The following is a 19083-nucleotide window of genomic DNA, read 5'->3' on the forward strand; positions in this document are numbered from 1 at the left end:
GGAATTAATGTGGCTGAGTCAGGAATTATAAAACTAGAATTGTCTTGTTTTCCTGAAAACCTCTGCCCCTAAACTAGATACAAAACTAGCTTAGGCTTATTTACAGCTTCTAATTCGATCAGGAGTTCTTCAGAAGGATCTTATGGACAAGTTTAGAGGTTTAGGAAGTCAGGAAATGGAAAAGGCTAAGCTATAAAGACAGCTTTATCCCACTATCAATCAGGCTGAGCAGAGAATTAAGGGAGCAGCAGGCGTTACTTGGCGCAGTGAGACAGGCAATTGGAGATGATCCCTTGCTGGATTCCTCCGGCTCGGCTGCCTTCTGAGCTGCAAGCAGTATCCAGTAGTCTGGCTCCATGCAGCAGCAGCCCAAGGCGAGTGGCAAAGCCGCCAGGCTTGAAATGTCTCTGTACACAGCCTCCACGAGACAGGGATTCGTGGAAGCGATGCTGCCTCAGCAGCGCCCGGCCAGGGAGAGCCAAGCTGCTGGCGTCCCCCAGTAATGAGTGGCAGCCAGGAAGGTGGCTGTGCATGGTCCGAGAGCAGCTGGGTCTGGGTGCTGCCAGCAGCTCTCTCTCAAAAGGACCCCAGGACTTGCCAAGCTTGCAAGTTTGCACAGAATGGTGCAAAAGTATAGAGAACTGCCCAAAAGCAGGGATGGTGTAAAACTGAGAGCCATGCAAAAAGGTGGGAGCCGTCCAAAACGGGAACTCTGTCAAGGCAGGAGCCTGTCCTGTCGAGAACCTGTCAAGGAAGGAACTCTGTCACAGCAGGAACCTGTCCTGTCGAGAACTCTGTCAAGGCAGGAACCTGTCCTGTGGAGCACTCTGTCACAGAAGGAACTCTGTCACAGCAGGAACCTGTCCTGTCGAGAACTCTGTCATGGCAGGAACTCTGTCACAGCAGGAGCCTGTCCTGTTGAGAGCTCTGTCAAGGCAGGAACCTGTCCTGTCGAGAACTCTGTCATGGCAGGAACCTGTCCTGTTGAGAACTCTGTCACAGAAGGAACTCTGTCACAGCAGGAACCTGTCCTGTCGAGAACTCTGTCAAGGCAGGAACCTGTCCTGTGGAGCACTCTGTCACAGAAGGAACTCTGTCACAGCAGGAACCTGTCCTGTCGAGAACTCTGTCATGGCAGGAACTCTGTCACAGCAGGAGCCTGTCCTGTTGAGAGCTCTGTCAAGGCAGGAACCTGTCCTGTCGAGAACTCTGTCATGGCAGGAACCTGTCCTGTCGAGAACTCTGTCACAGAAGGAACTCTGTCACAGCAGGAACCTGTCCTGTCGAGAACTCTGTCACAGAAGGAACTCTGTCACAGCAGGAACCTGTCCTGTCGAGAACTCTGTCATGGCAGGAACTCTGTCACAGCAGGAACCTGTCCTGTGGAGCACTCTGTCACAGAAGGAACTCTGTCACAGCAGGAACCTGTCCTGTCGAGAACTCTGTCACAGAAGGAACTCTGTCACAGCAGGAACCTGTCCTGTCGAGAACTCTGTCACAGAAGGAACTCTGTCACAGCAGGAACCTGTCCTGTCGAGAACTCTGTCACAGAAGGAACTCTGTCACAGCAGGAACCTGTCCTGTCGAGAACTCTGTCATGGCAGGAACCTGTCCTGTGGAGCACTCTGTCACAGAAGGAACTCTGTCACAGCAGGAACCTGTCCTGTCGAGAACTCTGTCACAGAAGGAACTCTGTCACAGCAGGAACCTGTCCTGTCGAGAACTCTGTCACAGAAGGAACTCTGTCACAGCAGGAACCTGTCCTGTCGAGAACTCTGTCACAGAAGGAACTCTGTCACAGCAGGAACCTGTCCTGTCGAGAACTCTGTCATGGCAGGAACTCTGTCACAGCAGGAACCTGTCCTGTGGAGCACTCTGTCACAGAAGGAACTCTGTCACAGCAGGAACCTGTCCTGTCGAGAACTCTGTCACAGAAGGAACTCTGTCACAGCAGGAACCTGTCCTGTCGAGAACTCTGTCATGGCAGGAACTCTGTCACAGCAGGAGCCTGTCCTGTTGAGAGCTCTGTCAAGGCAGGAACCTGTCCTGTCGAGAACTCTGTCATGGCAGGAACCTGTCCTGTTGAGAACTCTGTCACAGAAGGAACTCTGTCACAGCAGGAACCTGTCCTGTCGAGAACTCTGTCATGGCAGGAACTCTGTCATGGCAGGAACCTGTCCTGTCGAGAACTCTGTCATGGCAGGAACTCTGTCACAGCAGGAACCTGTCCTGTGGAGAACTCTGTCATGGCAGGAACTCTGTCAAGGCAGGCCCCCCCTCGCTCTTCTTTTCCCTTGCTCTGTTTATCCTTTTCTAGACAAAGTGTCCATTGGCCATTTTATACTGTGGGTGAAAACCCAGCCAAGCACCAGCCTGCCTCCACCGTGGGTCATCTGGACCATGGCACTAAGTGCCTCATCCAGGCTTTTCTTGAACACCTGCAGGGACAGTGCCTGCAGCACCTCCCTGGGCAGCCCATTCCAATGCCCATCACTCTCTCTGTGATGTCAGTGAGGTTTTCTGGTTTTAGAAGTCATCAGGAAAGATCCCAACTATTTTCTGAGACAGGTGATGCTAAAATTGTCAGCAACCAAACTTGGCCTTTGCATCTGTGGAAAGAAAGATGTTTGGCTGAAAAATTCAAAGTAGTTGTCAAATTGGAAGACAATACTTGCTTTGCACATCGTGCAGCATTCTTCTTTTATGACCTGAATCCCCTTTCTTTCCTTCCAGCTCTTCAGGAGCAAAGCTTGAGAGTGTTCTATCTAAATGGGAACAAGGCTCTTCGAGGAGTAGGTGTGGGGTTTTTTTTCTCATTTGAAGTTTTAGAGGGAATTGGAGTCTGTATGTGGCCTGTCCTCTCACAAAGCTTCTGGGGGATGACACATCATGGCTTTGTTTCTCCTTGTTAAGAGTCATCCAAAACTGGACAGATATGGTCAGTGGAGTAGGTGTTGAGTGGTAGAATTTCTTCAGCTGTGGAAATCAGTGATTCACTGACTTCATGGGTAGTCAGTTAATGAGTTGGACTTCCTGTAAATGAGCTTTGAACTTTTACATTGTGCATGTATTTGGGGGGCAGAGTTACCTTTTTTTTAGTAGTTGTTAGAGATTCTAACTGAAATTAGTCATTTTCATGTCAGCGCTGGTGACAGCAGTAATTTTGTGATGGAGGAAAGATCTGATTAAGATGGTTCATCTCTTTCAGCACTTATATTTACAAGAAGATTAAGAGTCCAGGCTGAGATGTGATGGATTGTGTGATTGATTTGGAAGGCTCCTGTATATCTCTGAAAAATGAATAATCAGGTTTTGCCCTTACATTTGAGCTATTACCTGCTACAAATGTTGAAGCTCCTGAGGTAGTCTTGGGTACTTTAACATTTCCAATTATGTGCCTGTTGTAATCTCTGGGAAGGTTTTAGTGTTCTGAAATAGAGGCTGGGCTTTAGGAAATCTGACTGTAATAATCACTTAGAATTGGTAAATGAAACATCTGTCTCATTTGAATCTGTATATGAGTATCCTGTCTCCAGCTGTAAGCAACATGCCTAACTTTTCTGTATGCTAGTTGTAAGGTTTGACATCTTTCTGAGGAATTCAAACTGTGTTCATTCCTTGTGACAGTCAGGTGTGACAGAGGTGAGTCTGTCTGAGCAGGTGCACAGGTGATGTTAAACCAGAGGCTGTATCTGAGGTACAAGTTCAGTCCTGCATTTCAAAATACAGCTTTTTATCACTTTGAATTACTTCATTTCTTGAACCTGAACATTTATTTCAAATTCCTGACAGCTTGTCAATATTACCTGGTTTCTACTAAAATAGTGAATAGAAAGAGCAGCTGCAACACTTCTTTCTTGTTTTCACTTGCACTGCAGTGAAACAATAACACTTTTTATGTAGTTTGGCTTTTAAAGACAAAGTTGGTACATTTCTCTGAATGCAGAATGATCAAGCGTAGTTAGCAGGATTGTTTGCAGGATCAGTTGTTTGTTTTTCCCTCTGAGGAGAAACTCTTGGGATAAGCATGAGGGAAGTGAGATAATTCATCATTTTGAGACCTGTTCACTAGTGATGGATGGATAGATTGGTAAAGTAACTCAATAATCTTCTTTTTTTTCAGGTTATTCACAGATCAGTGAGCATTGTTGTTAATAAAGCTATGGAATGCTTTTGTGTCCTTGCCCACATTATTTCTCAGAATTTGACAGGGAAAGACTTTTAATTTGAAAATAACCTTTCTTGTGAAATGCATTCTAAGTGTATGAAACTTTGAAAATACCTTCCCATTTTAGGTTTTATCTTTTGTCTCAGTGAGATGTTTGGCAGTTCTTTGTTTAAAAAATGGTTTACAACTGTGAGAGCTTTCTGGTCATTATTGTTTCACTGGCTAGAAATACAGTGTTCTGCAGAAGTTGGTACCTCCTGAATCACAGAACAGCTGAAGCTGGAAGGTACCTCAGAGATCATCTACTCCAACCTCCTCACCATGGGCAAGGACACCTCTCAACTAGACTCAGTTGCTTCAGCCTGGCCTTGAACACCCGCAGAGAGGAGGCATCCACAGCCTCCCTGGGCAGCCTATTCCTGAGTCTTATCACACTTGTGCTGAAGAACTTCTTCCTCAGATCCAGTCTAACCCTGCTCTCTCTCAACTTCAAACCATTCCCCTTGTCCTGTCTCTAGGTACCCTTTGAAAAGTCCTTCTCTGGCCTTTCTCGTAGGATCTGTTCAGGTATTGGAAGGTAGCTCTAAGATCCCCCCAAGGCTTCAACCATTAGAATATATCATATGGGATGTCTGTTGCCAAGGTCTCTTGGTTTCAGATCCCTAACTAAGCATGGAGAAGTCTTCTGTCCAGGGGTTAGAATGTACCTTGTGGTACAGGAAAATTAAATGGAACTTTAAGAAAGGCTAAAAATACCTTACATTGTCTTACTGTCATACTTGGTCATTCTTGCTTCATTGTGCTATCATATTTGGAACTTAAAAGCACTAAATATAAATGCAATAGTGAGATGATATTTTAGTAATTAGTCACTTTAATAATTAAGGTGATTATAGTATGAAGGAAGTATGTCTGGTAGCTATTTGGTGCTATCTCTTAACAGCCTCTTAACAAGTTAAATCCGTGTGGGGATGTGCAGATTCTGGTTTATTTGCTCTTCCCCAGAATTAGGACTCAGACAAATGTGTTAGAGAAGATTTATGGAAAAGACACAAATGTTTATTACTGGAGCTACTCTGGGATGTAAATCCACATGCAATTTAGCAGAGTCCTTTTTCATTAAACTAGAAGACTGAGAATTAGTTTCCAAAAGATTACTAAATTAGCAAACCAGTCCTTCAGTTTCGTTGGATTTTCTGGAGGCAGAGAGCACATAAATGAATTTTAGAGATGATCTAATGCTTACTGACTGCTTCTACTTACTCATTTTTGTTTCCACCCTACGGTCCTGGTCTCCCAAGCTCCTCTTTGAGGGTAGAACTGTTGTATAATTAGCTAAAGGAGCATGTGTAAGAAACGGTTTCTTCTCTTACAAGGTTTGACCAAGCTGCTTTTTTCTCCCCAGCCCGTCGCTCTAAGCTGTGACCTGTCCTTGCTGAGCTGTCACCATTCCTGCCTTCTTCCTCCTCTTTCTCCATAAAAACAATTTGTTAAAAGTGAAATGAGCAGAAGTCTTGGTTTCTTTGATGAGGTCTTTTACTCACCAGTGTTTTGATTTGAAGCCTTGCCATTGCAGCAACTCTTTCTACAGCATTTCCCAGTCACAATGGTAGGAATTCCTTCTGTCTTACCAGACTAGCACAGAAGCAAAGATCTAGTGAAAGAAATAATCTCATCATAGAATCACAGAATTAACCAGGTTGGAAAAGACCTTTGAGATCATCGAGTCCAACCTATCACCTAGCACCTAATTAGCTAAACTGTGGCACTAAGTGCCTCATCCAGCCCCCTTTTAAACACCTCCAGGGATGGTGACTCCACCGCCTCCCTGGGCAGCCCATTCCAATGCCAGCAATCACTCTTGCTGTCAAGAACTTCTTCCTAATATCGAGCCTAAATCTGCCCTGGCACAGCCTGAGGTTGTGTCCTCTTGTTCTGTCACTGGTTGCCTGGGAGAAAAGACCAACCCCCACCTGGCTACAACCTCCTTTCAGGTAGTTACAGAGAGCAATAAGGTCTCCCCTGAGCATCCTCTTTAGAGAAGTCCTTTCATCTTCCATTCCAAGAGTGGCTCAGGGATCCTTGACAAGTACATGCTTCTGAACAGATTTTCTGTCTTATTTGTAGGTGAGTAGTGCACTTGCTTCTGCAATTTCTGCACATTCAATACCAAAGTCTAGGAAATATTTACATGCTATGTATTTACCTTACTCTGTGAGTACAAAATACTCTTTGGAAATAAACTAACTTGCAGTTAATAACTATGCAGGAACTTTACAATGGTTTGAAACCTGTTGTATTGCTAACTGGATTTATGAACTGGGCTGATTCTGCACACTTCAGGACCTTTTTTTACACTTACACAAATGCTGAGCATAGTCTCCAGAGAAAAATTCAGGATTGACTCGATCATTTGCTTGCTATAAGCATTTATTGTCACTTACTACCCTTTCCAGTAGCTTTCCAAGTGCCAGGAGAGTTCCATTTGGTTTAGATATATATATATGTATCTTCTTTTTTCTTTACCCAGGCAGGTACACAGCCTAAAATCTAATCTTTTTAGTGGTAACTCTACATTGGGCAAATTAAAAAATTGATAGTTAAATTGTAGCCATTTTGTTTTATTTGTCTGTGTTCTCCTTTATAACGTTTCTAGAGCATACAACAGTACTGTAGGAAATGCTGAAGTTCTAGGGACCATTCAGGAAACCCAGAATTTAACAGAAGGACCAGGTCACAGCTTCCTCTGTCTGTAAAAAGAAATGGAAAAAGGACAATTCATTAATTCAGCACTTGGTTTGCTTTGATCTTTCTCCAGAGCTCACTGTGCTGTACATGCAGTGCTTGAGGGAAGCAAATATTTCATAGATTCATAGAATGGTCTGAGTTGGAGGGGGCATCAAAGATCATCCAGTTCCAACCACACTGCCAAGGACAGGGACACCTTCCACTAGATCAGGCTGCTCAAGGCCTCATCCAACCTGGCCTTGGACACATCTAGAGAGGGGGCAGCTACTACCTCCCTGGGCAACCTGTTCCAGTGTCTCACCACACTCACTTTAAAGAATTTCTTCCTAATCTCCAATCTAACCCTCCCCTCCTCAAGCTGCACTCCATTCCCTCTCATTCTATCACTACAAGCCCTTGTATAAAGTCCCTTCACAGTGTTCTTGCAGGCCCTCTTTCAGGTTCTGGAAGGCTGCTGTAACATCTTTCCAGAGCTTTCTCTTCTCCAGGCTGAACAGACCCAACTCTCTCAGCCTGTCCCCATAGAGGAGGTTCTCCAGCCCTCTGGTCATCTTTGTGACTTCCTCTGAACCCACTCCAGCAGTTCCATGTCCATCTTGTGTTGGGGGCAGCAGAACTGGATGCAGCGCTGCAGGTGGGATCTCAAGAGAGTAGAATGGAGGGGCAGGGTCACTTCCCTCATCCTGCTGCTCACACTGCTTTTGATGCAGCCCAACTTTTGCCATAGAGAACTGTACAACTGGGGAGAAATGTACTGATTATTTTATTATTATTTTTTCAAACTCCATTAATTTTAGAAAGTAGGAAGCAAGCTACCTGCTAGAAATAACACCTGCATTTTTGGGTGCAAAACTACGTAGTAATATTTTCCAGTTCTTTTCTGTGGTTTCAGAGTGAACTGTGGCTAAGTCTCCGTAATTCAGAGGTGTTTATGGTATCTCTGTGTTGAGACTCAAGATGTCAGATGGAGAGAGAGTCTATTTTTGTTCCATTAATATCGAAGAGCATTACATCAAAGCAGTAAACTCCTCTTGTAGCAACAGATGCGGCAACCCTGAAGCGTATTTTGCCTCTTGTTACATTAGCGTTTAATTAAAGAAAACAACTAGTTGGAGGCACTTACTTTCTGTGAAATGTAATGAAGATTTATTTTGTAAGTGACCTTCACTGTATTAGCTGAATCAGTAATCAGTAAAATTAATAGAATAATCAAATTACACACAAACTCATAAATCATTGTGAATATGCTGTCAGAAATTCAGCTTTTCATCCATCCCATTGTTTCAGGGCTGTATTAAAAATTACAACTGTGGATTCCTGCCTTGATGGGAACTGAAATGGCATTTAAAGGCTGTGTATGATGGAGGGCTACCAGGCCAAAAGTTTTCACAACTGTTAATTTAGCCATAATATGATTTGATGTCACGAGGGCAAAGTTGAAGTTGAGTATGGTGTTGTTGCTGTCTTTCAGCAAAACCTGAATTATTGGTGGAGGCAGTCGCCAGTTAATTAGAGTAATATCAGTTTAAATGTCTGTCATTTAGGGTTAATGGTATCAAAGAGTTGCCTTGTACTTGAAGTACAGTCAAATCATCCTCAATAGCCTATTGTATAAAAGTAATGTTAGCAGAGTGATTCTACTTTGTCATAAATTACCAGGATGCCATTTGCTTTCATGTTTCAGTTTCTCTATTTAACTAATTTTGGCAAGTTCTTACTAATCCTGCTGGTTTTCATGCTAGCATGTTTTAGTAGGGATGAGGACAGGCTACAAGAGTTGGGGCTCTGCAGCCTGGAGAAGAGAAGGCTTTGAGGAGACCTTATAGTAGCCTTTCAGTATCTGAAGGGGGCTACAGGAGGGCTGGGGAGGGACTACTGACAGGGTCTTGTAATGACAGGATGAGGAGTAATGGGTTTAAACTGGGAGAGTGGAGATTCAAACTAGATGTTAGGAAAGGGTTCTTTACAGTGAGGGTGGTGAGACACTGGCACAAGTTGTGCAGGGAGGTTGTGATTCTGTGATCTGCAACCTCCCTGGAGGTGTTTAAGGCCAGGTTGGATGAGACTTTGAACAACCTGTTCTAGTAGGAGGTGGCCCTGCCTATGGCAAGGAGGTTGAAACTGGCTGAGCATTGAGGTCCCTTCCAACCTAAACCATTCTATGATTTTGGCTCTCTGTAATTGTCTGGCACAACACAACCAAAGTTCCTTTCCATTTTCATTTAAAAAGAGGATTTTTTTGCTGGCCTACTGAGAAAACAGGTCATGCCCTCCTGCACAGGGTAGCACGCTACTCCTGGAGAAAAGTCATTCACATATTCGTGCAGCCCAGCCAAGCAGCAAAGTTCTCTCCAGCTACACTAGAAAAATAAAGTGCATGTAGCAAAAAGCCCTTGATTGTGCTTGAAGTCTAAGGAAAAATATCATTAGTTTTCAACGAAGGAAGCTGAGGTTTAGTGAAGGTCATAGTGAGTTCTTGCACACCACATGGAATAAATTCCTCTAAGTTGGTGTGAATGATCCTACTATGTGCTTTGTCAGGCAAGAGGCTGCTGGCTGCAGCGTTAGGGATAATAAGGCTGTAGCTCAAGGCTCTCTAGTAATTCTTCAGTGAATGTTTAACCTTTATGTCATCTTCAACAAGCTCCAGAAAACCAAAGTTGCCATTCATCATGGTGTGTATTCCCTCTGCTTTCGCATGGGGAGAAGAGCTATTTCTAGGGAGCTGAACCTTCTGTTCAGGCCAGTAGTAAGTGATCTTGCTGACACTTCTTTTGGAGTACAGCTCGGAAGAGATGCCAGTTGGTAACACACTCCAGCCATTTGCCATGCTGAATTTCTGATTCATCACTGTCTAATTTGACTTTTCAGTGCCAATATGGACTCCATCCTAGGAAGTCAGGTTTGCAAAATGCAAGTCTTGTTTTCATCCTCAGATCTATTCATCATCCATGAACAGATTTTAGGTGCTGGGTTTGTTTTGCAAGTGGAAAACTGCTAAGTATACTTCAGTATTGTTTGAAAGGCTGTCCTGTGAAGCTTCACTATCAGTTCATGTGCAGTCCACACTCTCCCTCAGCTCCAGGCCATTTCCCTTCTCCTATTGCTAGACACCCTTATGAAGAGTCCCTCTGCAGCCTTCCTGTAGGAGGCAGCTCTGAGATCTCCCCCAAGGTTTCTGAACACCCCCAGCTCCCTCAGCCTATCCTGATAGGAAAGGTGTTCCAACCCTTGGATCATCATTGTGGCCCTCCTCTGGACTTCAGCAGCTCTGTGTCCTCCTTATGCTGTCCAATCCTAAATGAGCGTTGATGCTAATGCACTGGTGAAGAGAGCTGAGGTAAATGCTAACAGGAGCCCAGTTAACGACACACCCTTTACAAAACTCCAGGCCGTGCTTTGTTCTGATTGTTTTCTGAGTGTCTCGTTCAGAGGTTAAGAAGTGTCATTAAAGAAGTGCTACAGTGTGCCCAGTACTTTGCCTTGCCTATGATAGAGGCTCACGCTGACAACAGTTTGTCGTGATAGGAGTAACCTTTCTTTTGTCTCATGTGCTTGCAGGCTGTGTGCTGTCTTTGGAGGTATCTATTGTCTTCGCCATCCTGTGCAGTGCCTTGTAGTGGACAAAGAATCTGGACGGTAAGGGTGATAGAGGTAACCTCCTGTTTGCATACAAAAGACAGATGGAAAATGCATTAAGTCAGACCAAAAAAAAAAAGGTTCTTCAAAGATGCTCCTTGATATTAATAACAGATCAACCTTGATTAAAAGTAATTTGTGTATAGGTCCTCCAGAACAAGGAAAGTGGGTCCAGAATATAGAAACTAAATTAATTTCCCTGTGATATTACTACAGCTCCTGATCACCCAAGCTTGGAAGACAAATCATTTCAGCTGCCAGAGGGCTGGTGATGAGTGATGTTAGTTTTCCTTGTGGCCTTACCTACCCTAATTGATTTTCATCAGATGACAACAAAGCCCTCTGTTATTGCATTTTTAAAAATGGAGCTCACCTAAAGACTCATCAGATTAATCTTTGCTGATAATGCATGTCACTCCAAGAGAAAAGACTTTAATGAGTTTTTAGGTAGATTGTTGTCATAAACTATGCTGCCCTCTTATCCTAGTATAAATTTTTTTACAACAATATCAGGCCCGGAGGTGGGTTTAAAGCTGAGCTAAGAAAAAACAACCTGGACTTGCTCCCACAGTGGCATTTTTTGCACCTCTGTAAGTTGTCGTGGTTTCTGTTATTCCTGTTACATGCATTCTTTTGGTTATTAGTCTAAGTACAGACTTCAGCTCTCTCGAGAGGCTTTTTTCAGCCTAATTCCTGAAATTGGAAAGTTCAGAAGACTGTAGAAAATGAAGGTAGAAAAGATGTAGTCACATTTGATCAGGAAAACGAGTAGATAAAAGCTGTTTGCTTTCCAGTTGCACTGCACATTTGCTTCTTTGAGCATGGTAGTTTTAGCTGGATTTGTCATGACATGGGCAGGTAGTGTCTGTTTTCCCTGAAATGTTAGAAGCAGTAGATTCTGTCTCTATTCCTTGAAGTGTTGAAGTTCATTGCAGTGTTTTGAATGTTGAGATGCATGTGTGATGGTATTTCATCATCAGTGGCATTGTTTTAAGTGCATGATTGGTATGCAAATAAAATTACAACCCCTTCTTAAATTACCTAATTTATTTTAACAGTAATATTTGATCTTTTACTGTAGGCAGCCTTATTTTCCACTGATGGAAAACACATGTAGTATTGTATAGTAATACATTATATAATGCTATTTAAACAGTAAGGGACTCTTTCTGAAGGACAAAGTTTATAGCTGTTAGCAACTTGCAGCTCGCACTCTATAAAGATCTTAACTGGTCAGTAGTGCTGTTTGTCCCAGTTTCCAGTTTATTTTCCCAATTCTGAAGACCTTTGAAATGAGCATTTTCTTTCCTAAGATTCTTTGCATTAAAAAAAAAAGGTGGAGAGCTGCTTTTCCTTTAACCTTCTTTGATGTTTTGAATCCACTAAGTGACCAGATGGGTTTCAAGTGACTTTTTTAGGCTACTAGGCTCCTTCAGTGGTTCACTTAGGCCATTTTCACTTAAAACTGGAGGACAGATATTTAAGGAGCAGAGTTGCTGGCGTATTTTTAAAAGACTTTGCCAGACTTTCAGTATTCCCCAAGTATTGGTCTGTTAATAATAATCTGGTGCTAAAACCAAAGATGCACAACACATCCAGCTTCCCAGGTCACTTGCTCTTTCCTCAGAGCGGTTTGCCTGCTTCTCTTGCCTCTTCAGGTCTCCTGTAGTTTCAAAGCAAAGCATTTTACAAAGTAGCATTTCTAAATCAAACTCAGTACAAATCAAAGCCCTGATCCGTGTAGAAGAGAAGGGAATTGTCAGACTTCTTTGAGACGATGAAAATAATGCAGCCTAGGTCAGAATATGTTGAGAGGGTTTTAAGTCTATTCAGTCTTTTTTTTCCCAATTGTTTTTTAGTCTCAAACACAATTTTCACCATCTGCAAAAAAGTCACCCAAAAAGCTGAACCTCTTTGCCCCAGGGTGTATATTTTTATTCAGCTGTATTCTTCTCTCTTGATTTTCTTTTCTCTCACCTGAATGCAATATTACGCCTTCTGCTTGCTAAGTCTTTTGAGTGTTACTTAGCAAACTATGCAGTTTGTTCCTTACATCATCTCTATTTCCTTTTCCTTCTGCTTCTTTCTTCATGTTATCTCCGTCCTTACTGTGTATTCCCTCCTTGCACCAGTTCTCATTTCCTCCTGTCTTTGGGCTTCAGTCTTTTGCCTAATAAAAATCAGCTATCACGTTGTTAATGATGGTATTTATGAGTTACTGAGCTTTTGAGTCAACAGGCCATTAATAGTAATTGGGAATAGACAAATTCATATCTCGTTGTCAGGACAGCTGTCTTTGTGGCTTCAGAGACAGCGTGGTTACAAATAGGTTAAGCTCACAACAGTAGAAATCCAGTCAAATCGTTCAGTATTCTTTATTATTTTATAAGCATCTTCCATGGGCTTTGAGACTTAATATCTTAGTACAGTTACTTTATAGCTAATTTTAATACTAATTTTCCTTATAGCTGCAGCCTTGATTTTCTTCTCAAATTCTTTCTCAGTAGTTTAATTTGAAGTCCCCAAATGTGGCCAAAGTTTATTCTGTCTGCTTTCTAGACATGACTAACATTCTCTGCAGCACAAGAAAAGTAAAACCCCATGCAATATGTAGTTGGATGCTTTTCCCCTTTTATGCTATCCATAGTTGTATGTCCAGAGAACAGTGGAGTTCACCCCAAACTTTGCAATTATTTATTATCATCATTTCATTATAGTCTTTCTTATAGTTTATGGAAATAAGATTCAGAGAAGACAGTGTGAAAGCACAGAAACTCTTAGACATACCTATTTTAAGGTTTTGGTAATCCACTGAGGTTTAAGTATTGTGCCAGATTAAATCTGCTGGTTTAATATGTATGCAGAGCATCCTGAGCTCTTGCTCGAGCTTTGGTGGTTTGTTAGACAAACCCCACCTCATATTCCTCAGGTTGCAGAAAAACCACACTGAGCATATACGTGATCATGATTTTTCTTTCTGGTGTTTAATTTCTGCTATGGGTTACTTTATTTTGGGTGCACAGGACAACATTTAAAGGATTTCACATTGCATAGATTGCACTAATCATGCCAGTGGCCATTTTCTGTTGGTCACACTTTACCTGTGCTTCCAATCACACACTTCTGGCTCAAAACCAGAAAAGATATGATAAATGGAAATTTATACATCTGTAATAAAAAGATATAGCAAACAGCTAGTAATTTACATATCTCTCTTGAAATATTGCATACTGGCTTTGTCAGTGCTGCTAAGTCCATTTCAAGGATGTCGCCCTTAGTCCATTAGTTTGGATAATGAGCCCTATAAAGTACATTTATAACTCGTGGCACTGCAAGGAGATGGATTCTAATTTTCATCCTTTTATCTAGACACATTGAAAGAAGGTCAATGGAGGGTTCTGTATGATTCATTGTCCCAACACATATCAGATGACAGAGACCTGATAATGTCAGTGCATAAGTGTTTTCCATATTTGGAAGCAGTACTTGAAAGAAATGCTCTCAGCATCACCCTTTGAAGTAAAGTGGAGGCTGAAATTAAAAGTGCTATCTCTTTTTCTGTTTAAAATCTTATCAAACATATGACCTGATAGCTATTCCTGAACAAAGGAGAGGAAACAACACTTAGCAGGAAAGTGAAATGTGTGTCGTTGCTTTTGCTGGCTTTGAGTGATGCAACATGACATTTAATCAACCTTTCCCCTTCCATAATGTTTAGGGGGGTGGCAGGGGAAATTGTTTCATAAACAATGAGAAAGGTTATAATTAGAAATGAACTGTAGCAGCTTGACTTCCTTGTTTATTTGCAGCATTCAAATGAGTGCTTGAGAATGAAATCAGTTAGGCTGATGCTAAGGAAAACTTCCTAAAGTTGCAAGTAAAACACATGTTGATGAGAATGTGGTTGAAACTGTGTGAAGAAAGCTGTGTTTAAGGTAAACAAGACTTGTACCATAGGACTTGAGCTGATTACTGTCCTCAAGTTCTGTTAATTTGAGTATAGATATGTATATGTGTTACAAAAGTCTGATCAGTTGCCATAAACCTCTGACACTGTTACACAGATGTTGTGTGTACCCTGCTGCAGTTCTCATTTAAGACTGCAGAGGTTTGCTAAAGCTGCTGGTGGCAGCTGGTTGCTATTACTCAATTAGGTGAGATCAGTGCCATTTTCACGTGCAATCAAATGCCAGTGTTATCAGCTTGTGTTTATCTTTCTTTCTTCAGTGACCAATTTATTAATGTTCTGATATCATCATCTGTAATGGCATTGCATATAACTGTATATATATCTATATATTCAAGATGAAAAGTGTAAGTCTAGGATTTAGGTACCACTTTCAGTTGAGTTGTTTTAGGGGTTCACAATGTTAAAGAGATGTGTAGCTCATTTTTTTGAAAGGATGTGCTCTGTAATTCAGTTTCCAAACCTTACACCTGCTTTTGTTACCTTATATCTACATTTCTTTCATGTGTCATGTTTTAACAGATGCAAAGCTATTGTGGATCACTTTGGACAAAGAATAAATGCTACCTATTTCATTGTGGAAGATAGTTACCTTTCAGAGAGCACATGCACAAATGTGTGTTACAGGTATGTACTGAAACAGTAGACATAGTGAAGTCCTTTAAATAATAATGCAAATTAAATTGAAGAGATTGTTGTCTCCTGCCTTACTTTTGCAGTTCAGCTCAACTCTGTGTGTAGCTTTTCTCTTCTATACACTTGAGGGCATACTGCATACTTTCTCTCTTCAGGTTCTCTTAAATTGTCCCCTAACCTGTAGTCTTCTTTTCCTTATAAAGAATCCAGTGGTTCTAAGTGGATCAGGGATTTGGTGTTTGGAAGGTGGAGGTACCTGTTGCTGTCCTCACTTTAGATCTGTTAATGTTTAGAGAAAAGTACTGTTTTCTCTGATCTGTGTTCTTGCCATGAGCATTGAACAAACTGACTCTGTCCTCAAAATATCACAGATAAGATATTAGCAGAACTGTGGTAGTAGGTGGATTGATGAGAAACTTAAACTTATGAACTCCACCCTAGTATATTGCCCCTTAATCCAAAGTGTTCTCTGCTGTCTAGAACACAAAAGGTCTTGTAACACATTGCTGCTAATCTTGGTCAAGTAAAAGAAGGTCTTAACTGTCAGGACACTGAAGCTCTTCCATATAATGGCCCTCTCTGATTGATTCAGAATCTGATTCTCTCATTGAAAATACATCAGTGCTCCAGCTGTCTTCCTGCTTCAGCAACAGGCAAAATATCCCACAACCAGTCCTCTTAATAATGATTATTGTGTACAGTTTGGGTTTGCCAGTACTATGAATGCAGATGGCTGTTTTTCCATTTTTGTGAAAAGCTATAACTGTTTCATGTCCTTGTAGGCAGATCTCCAGAGCAGTGCTCATTACAGATCAGTCTGTACTAAATGCGGATTCAGAGCAGCAGGTATTTATCAATCTCTCTTCATCCATTGTATGTATTAGTACTGGTTTGTTGGTATAAGCTTGAATCCACTTTTGGTCAGCTTTCTGTACTGATAATTAATTCATTAGTCTCTAAGAGACTATTAGAAATTCTGTTTTATTTTAGGTTTCATCTAACTTGGGTTTCCCTGTTTAGTTCACACTCCATTCACAGTTTCTAAGCTGCTTAAGGTAGTTAATTTCGCTTGCTTTTTAATAAATTATTACCCTTAGTAACATATTAACTTAATTATTCCTCTTATCTAGATTTTGTTCAAAATGATTTTGGTTTGGTTTGAGTTTTTAATGATTAATATTACTGTTCAAAGCTCTTCTTGGGACACTGTCAAATCCTCCTTTAAATGTTTCTACTCCTGCAGTCTTTGAAGATCTTCACTTTAAAGGATAGTAGTGTGTGAAGTTTCTTCTGTATGCTCACATGTTAAATAGGACCTGGAGAGTAAGAATATACATGACAGGAGAGTCTGTTACTCCCAAGTCTTGCTACAAGCAGTCCTGCGTAGGAGTACTCCAGTCTTCTCGTGTAGCAGTGCTCTGCCCAGTGTTCAAAAACGATTTTGCAGTCTCTTGCCAACAGAGTTTCTACACTGCTACCTTTTTGGGAGGGGCTGTGATATGAGGCTTTCTTTGTGTTCCACTGCCACAGACAAAGGTGCCCTTGCTGACCTGGTAGAAATTCTTGAATGCTCGAATTCTGCAGGGTTGATCTTATCAACTGTTACTAATAAACTGGAAACCAAAATTATAGAACTGCCTTAGTTTTCTTCTTCTCTCAGAGTGATGTTGATTGTCTCGTGCTCCATGTTCCTTTGCTTTAACAGAAGTTGTTCTTTCTGCTTGGTAGATTTCCATTTTGACAGTACCTGCTGTGGATCCAGGCAAACCTGCAGTTCGCGTCATTGAGTTGTGTTCCTCCTCCATGACATGCATGAAGGACACTTGTAAGTGTACATGTAACTTTATGTTTTTTCCCTTTGACTCTGTCAATTCTGAAACAAAGTTTAAAATAACTGCTTATCATTCCTCTGCTGCCTAAACCTAGGCTGTTACCTGAGAAAACACCAGGTACTGGCTTACTGTGATGAGCAGATGAGAGAAATAGTCACAGAAACACAGAATGTTAGGGGTTTGAATCCAACCCCCCTGCCAGAGCAGGATCACCTAGAGTAGGTCACACAGGAATGCATCCAGGCAGGTTTTTGAAAGTCTTCAGAGAAGGACACTCCACAACCTCTCTGGGCAGCCTGCTTCAGGGCTCTGTCACCCTCACAGTGAAAAAGCTTTTCCTTCTGTTCACATGGCACCTCTTCTGCTCCAGCTTGCACCCACTGTCCCTTGTCCTATTGTTGGACAACTCTGAGCAGAGCCTGGCTCCACCCTCCCAACACTGCCATTCACATCTTTATCAATATGAATGAGGTCACTCCTCAGGCTTCTCTGCTTCAGGCTAAAGCACCCCAGCTCCCTCAGCCTGCCCTCAAGAGAGACATGTTCCACTGCTTTCAGTGTCTTTGTGGCTCGGTGCTGGACTCTTTCAAGAAGTCCTCTGAGGTCCATCTTGAACTGAGGGGTCCAGAATTGGCCTCACCAGGACGGAGTAGAGGGGCAAGAGAATGTCTCTGGACCTCCTAACCACAGTTCTTCTAATACACCCCAAAATGCCAATGGCCTTCTTGGCCACAGGGTCACATAGTCCAGTGGCTTCATTTTGCAGTGGTTGTTTGCTCTTTCTTATGGCTTAGGAATCACACAATCAAACTACAATATTCTTGTTGCATTCATTTATTTTTTACATTTACATGTGATATTTATTTAAAGTCTTGGCCACAGGGTCACATAGTCCAGTGGCTTCATTTTGCAGTGGTTGTTTGCTCTTTCTTATGGCTTAGGAATCACACAATCAAACTACAATATTCTTGTTGCATTCATTTATTTTTTACATTTACATGTGATATTTATTTAAAGTCTGACTGTGATTTCCATGATAATAAAGTAGATTTTTCTTTGTTTCCAAATATTTTCTTGCCTGTGGAAAAAAAGTGAAATAAATAATGAAGTCGTGAAAAGTTATGTTTCCTGCTTAATAAAAATACCCCAACCCTGTAATGAAAAACTTAGTGCTATAAAGCACATTGTTCATATTTGTCCTCTAAATAGCTCATTGACTTTATGTAAGGCTAGGAGGAAGTGAAACTGCAGAGGGATTGATGTTCAAGTAGCCATAAACTATCAGTTTCATGAGAATTTCTGTGGTGGTGAGCAATTAAGATTTCTGCTATTTATTTGTCTCTATAGATTCTTCTCCTTTTGGTAGAGGAGGTCTTGTATTCCTTGATGAAATTTGTCTTCTTGTGGTGAAATAATGCATGTTCCATCTTAAGTCTAGCAGAGCTCTAGCTGTGGGCCATGCTTCATAATTTAAGAAAACCAAACTTTTACATCATTATCTGTAAATGGGTTTTAACCTGACTGATTTCCCCCTCAAACAATTATTTAGGATAAGTATACAAATACATCTGCTCTTTGATCACCCTGCAGAAATGACAGGCACATCATCTGTACTGCCAGCTGAGTGGAACCAAACTCCTTCACTTGCCCTAAAAATTGAGACTGTAATGATGAAATCATGAACTAAACTCATCGTTCTTCTTGCTAGAAGAATTACTTGAAGACAAATGTTGGCAACCACTGTAACTAATGCAGTTATACCTGAGTAAATCAAATATAATCAAAATATATACTGATGGCTGTGACTCATAGCCATAACCTTAAAAATAATAAAAAAGATTTTAGAGAAAGTAAATGACATGAACTTTAGTGATTTATAGCTGGATTTTTGAGGAAGAAATAGATTGTACTGCAGTGCTTGGGATTGTAAATAGTGAAGTTTACAGGGAAGCTTTCTTTATCACCACCTGTTTCCTTTTACATTTTTCTATTAGTGCATACTCCTTTTAGACAAAAGGTTTGAGTTAGATTAAAGAAAAAAAAAATTATATAATTTCTGTGTGTGCTATCTGAAAAGAGGAGCATGAAGTGTT

The 19083-nt window shown here is 41.5% G+C and overlaps 1 protein-coding gene across 1 annotated transcript in view; it reads left to right on the forward strand.

Annotated features, from left to right (window-relative positions):
* The window catches only part of CHM (CHM Rab escort protein), a 65943-nt gene that overhangs the window by 36944 nt on the left and 9916 nt on the right, over window positions 1-19083 (forward strand). Inside the window, exons 9-12 of the mRNA XM_064158959.1 lie at window positions 10478-10555; window positions 15045-15149; window positions 15941-16004; window positions 16887-16983. Of these exons, the coding sequence (XP_064015029.1) occupies window positions 10478-10555; window positions 15045-15149; window positions 15941-16004; window positions 16887-16983 (344 nt within the window). The remainder of the gene's footprint in view (window positions 1-10477; window positions 10556-15044; window positions 15150-15940; window positions 16005-16886; window positions 16984-19083) is intronic.

This window comes from Pogoniulus pusillus, chromosome 19, assembly GCF_015220805.1.
Source record: "Pogoniulus pusillus isolate bPogPus1 chromosome 19, bPogPus1.pri, whole genome shotgun sequence".
In the NCBI taxonomy this organism is placed as follows: Eukaryota; Metazoa; Chordata; class Aves; order Piciformes; family Lybiidae; genus Pogoniulus; species Pogoniulus pusillus.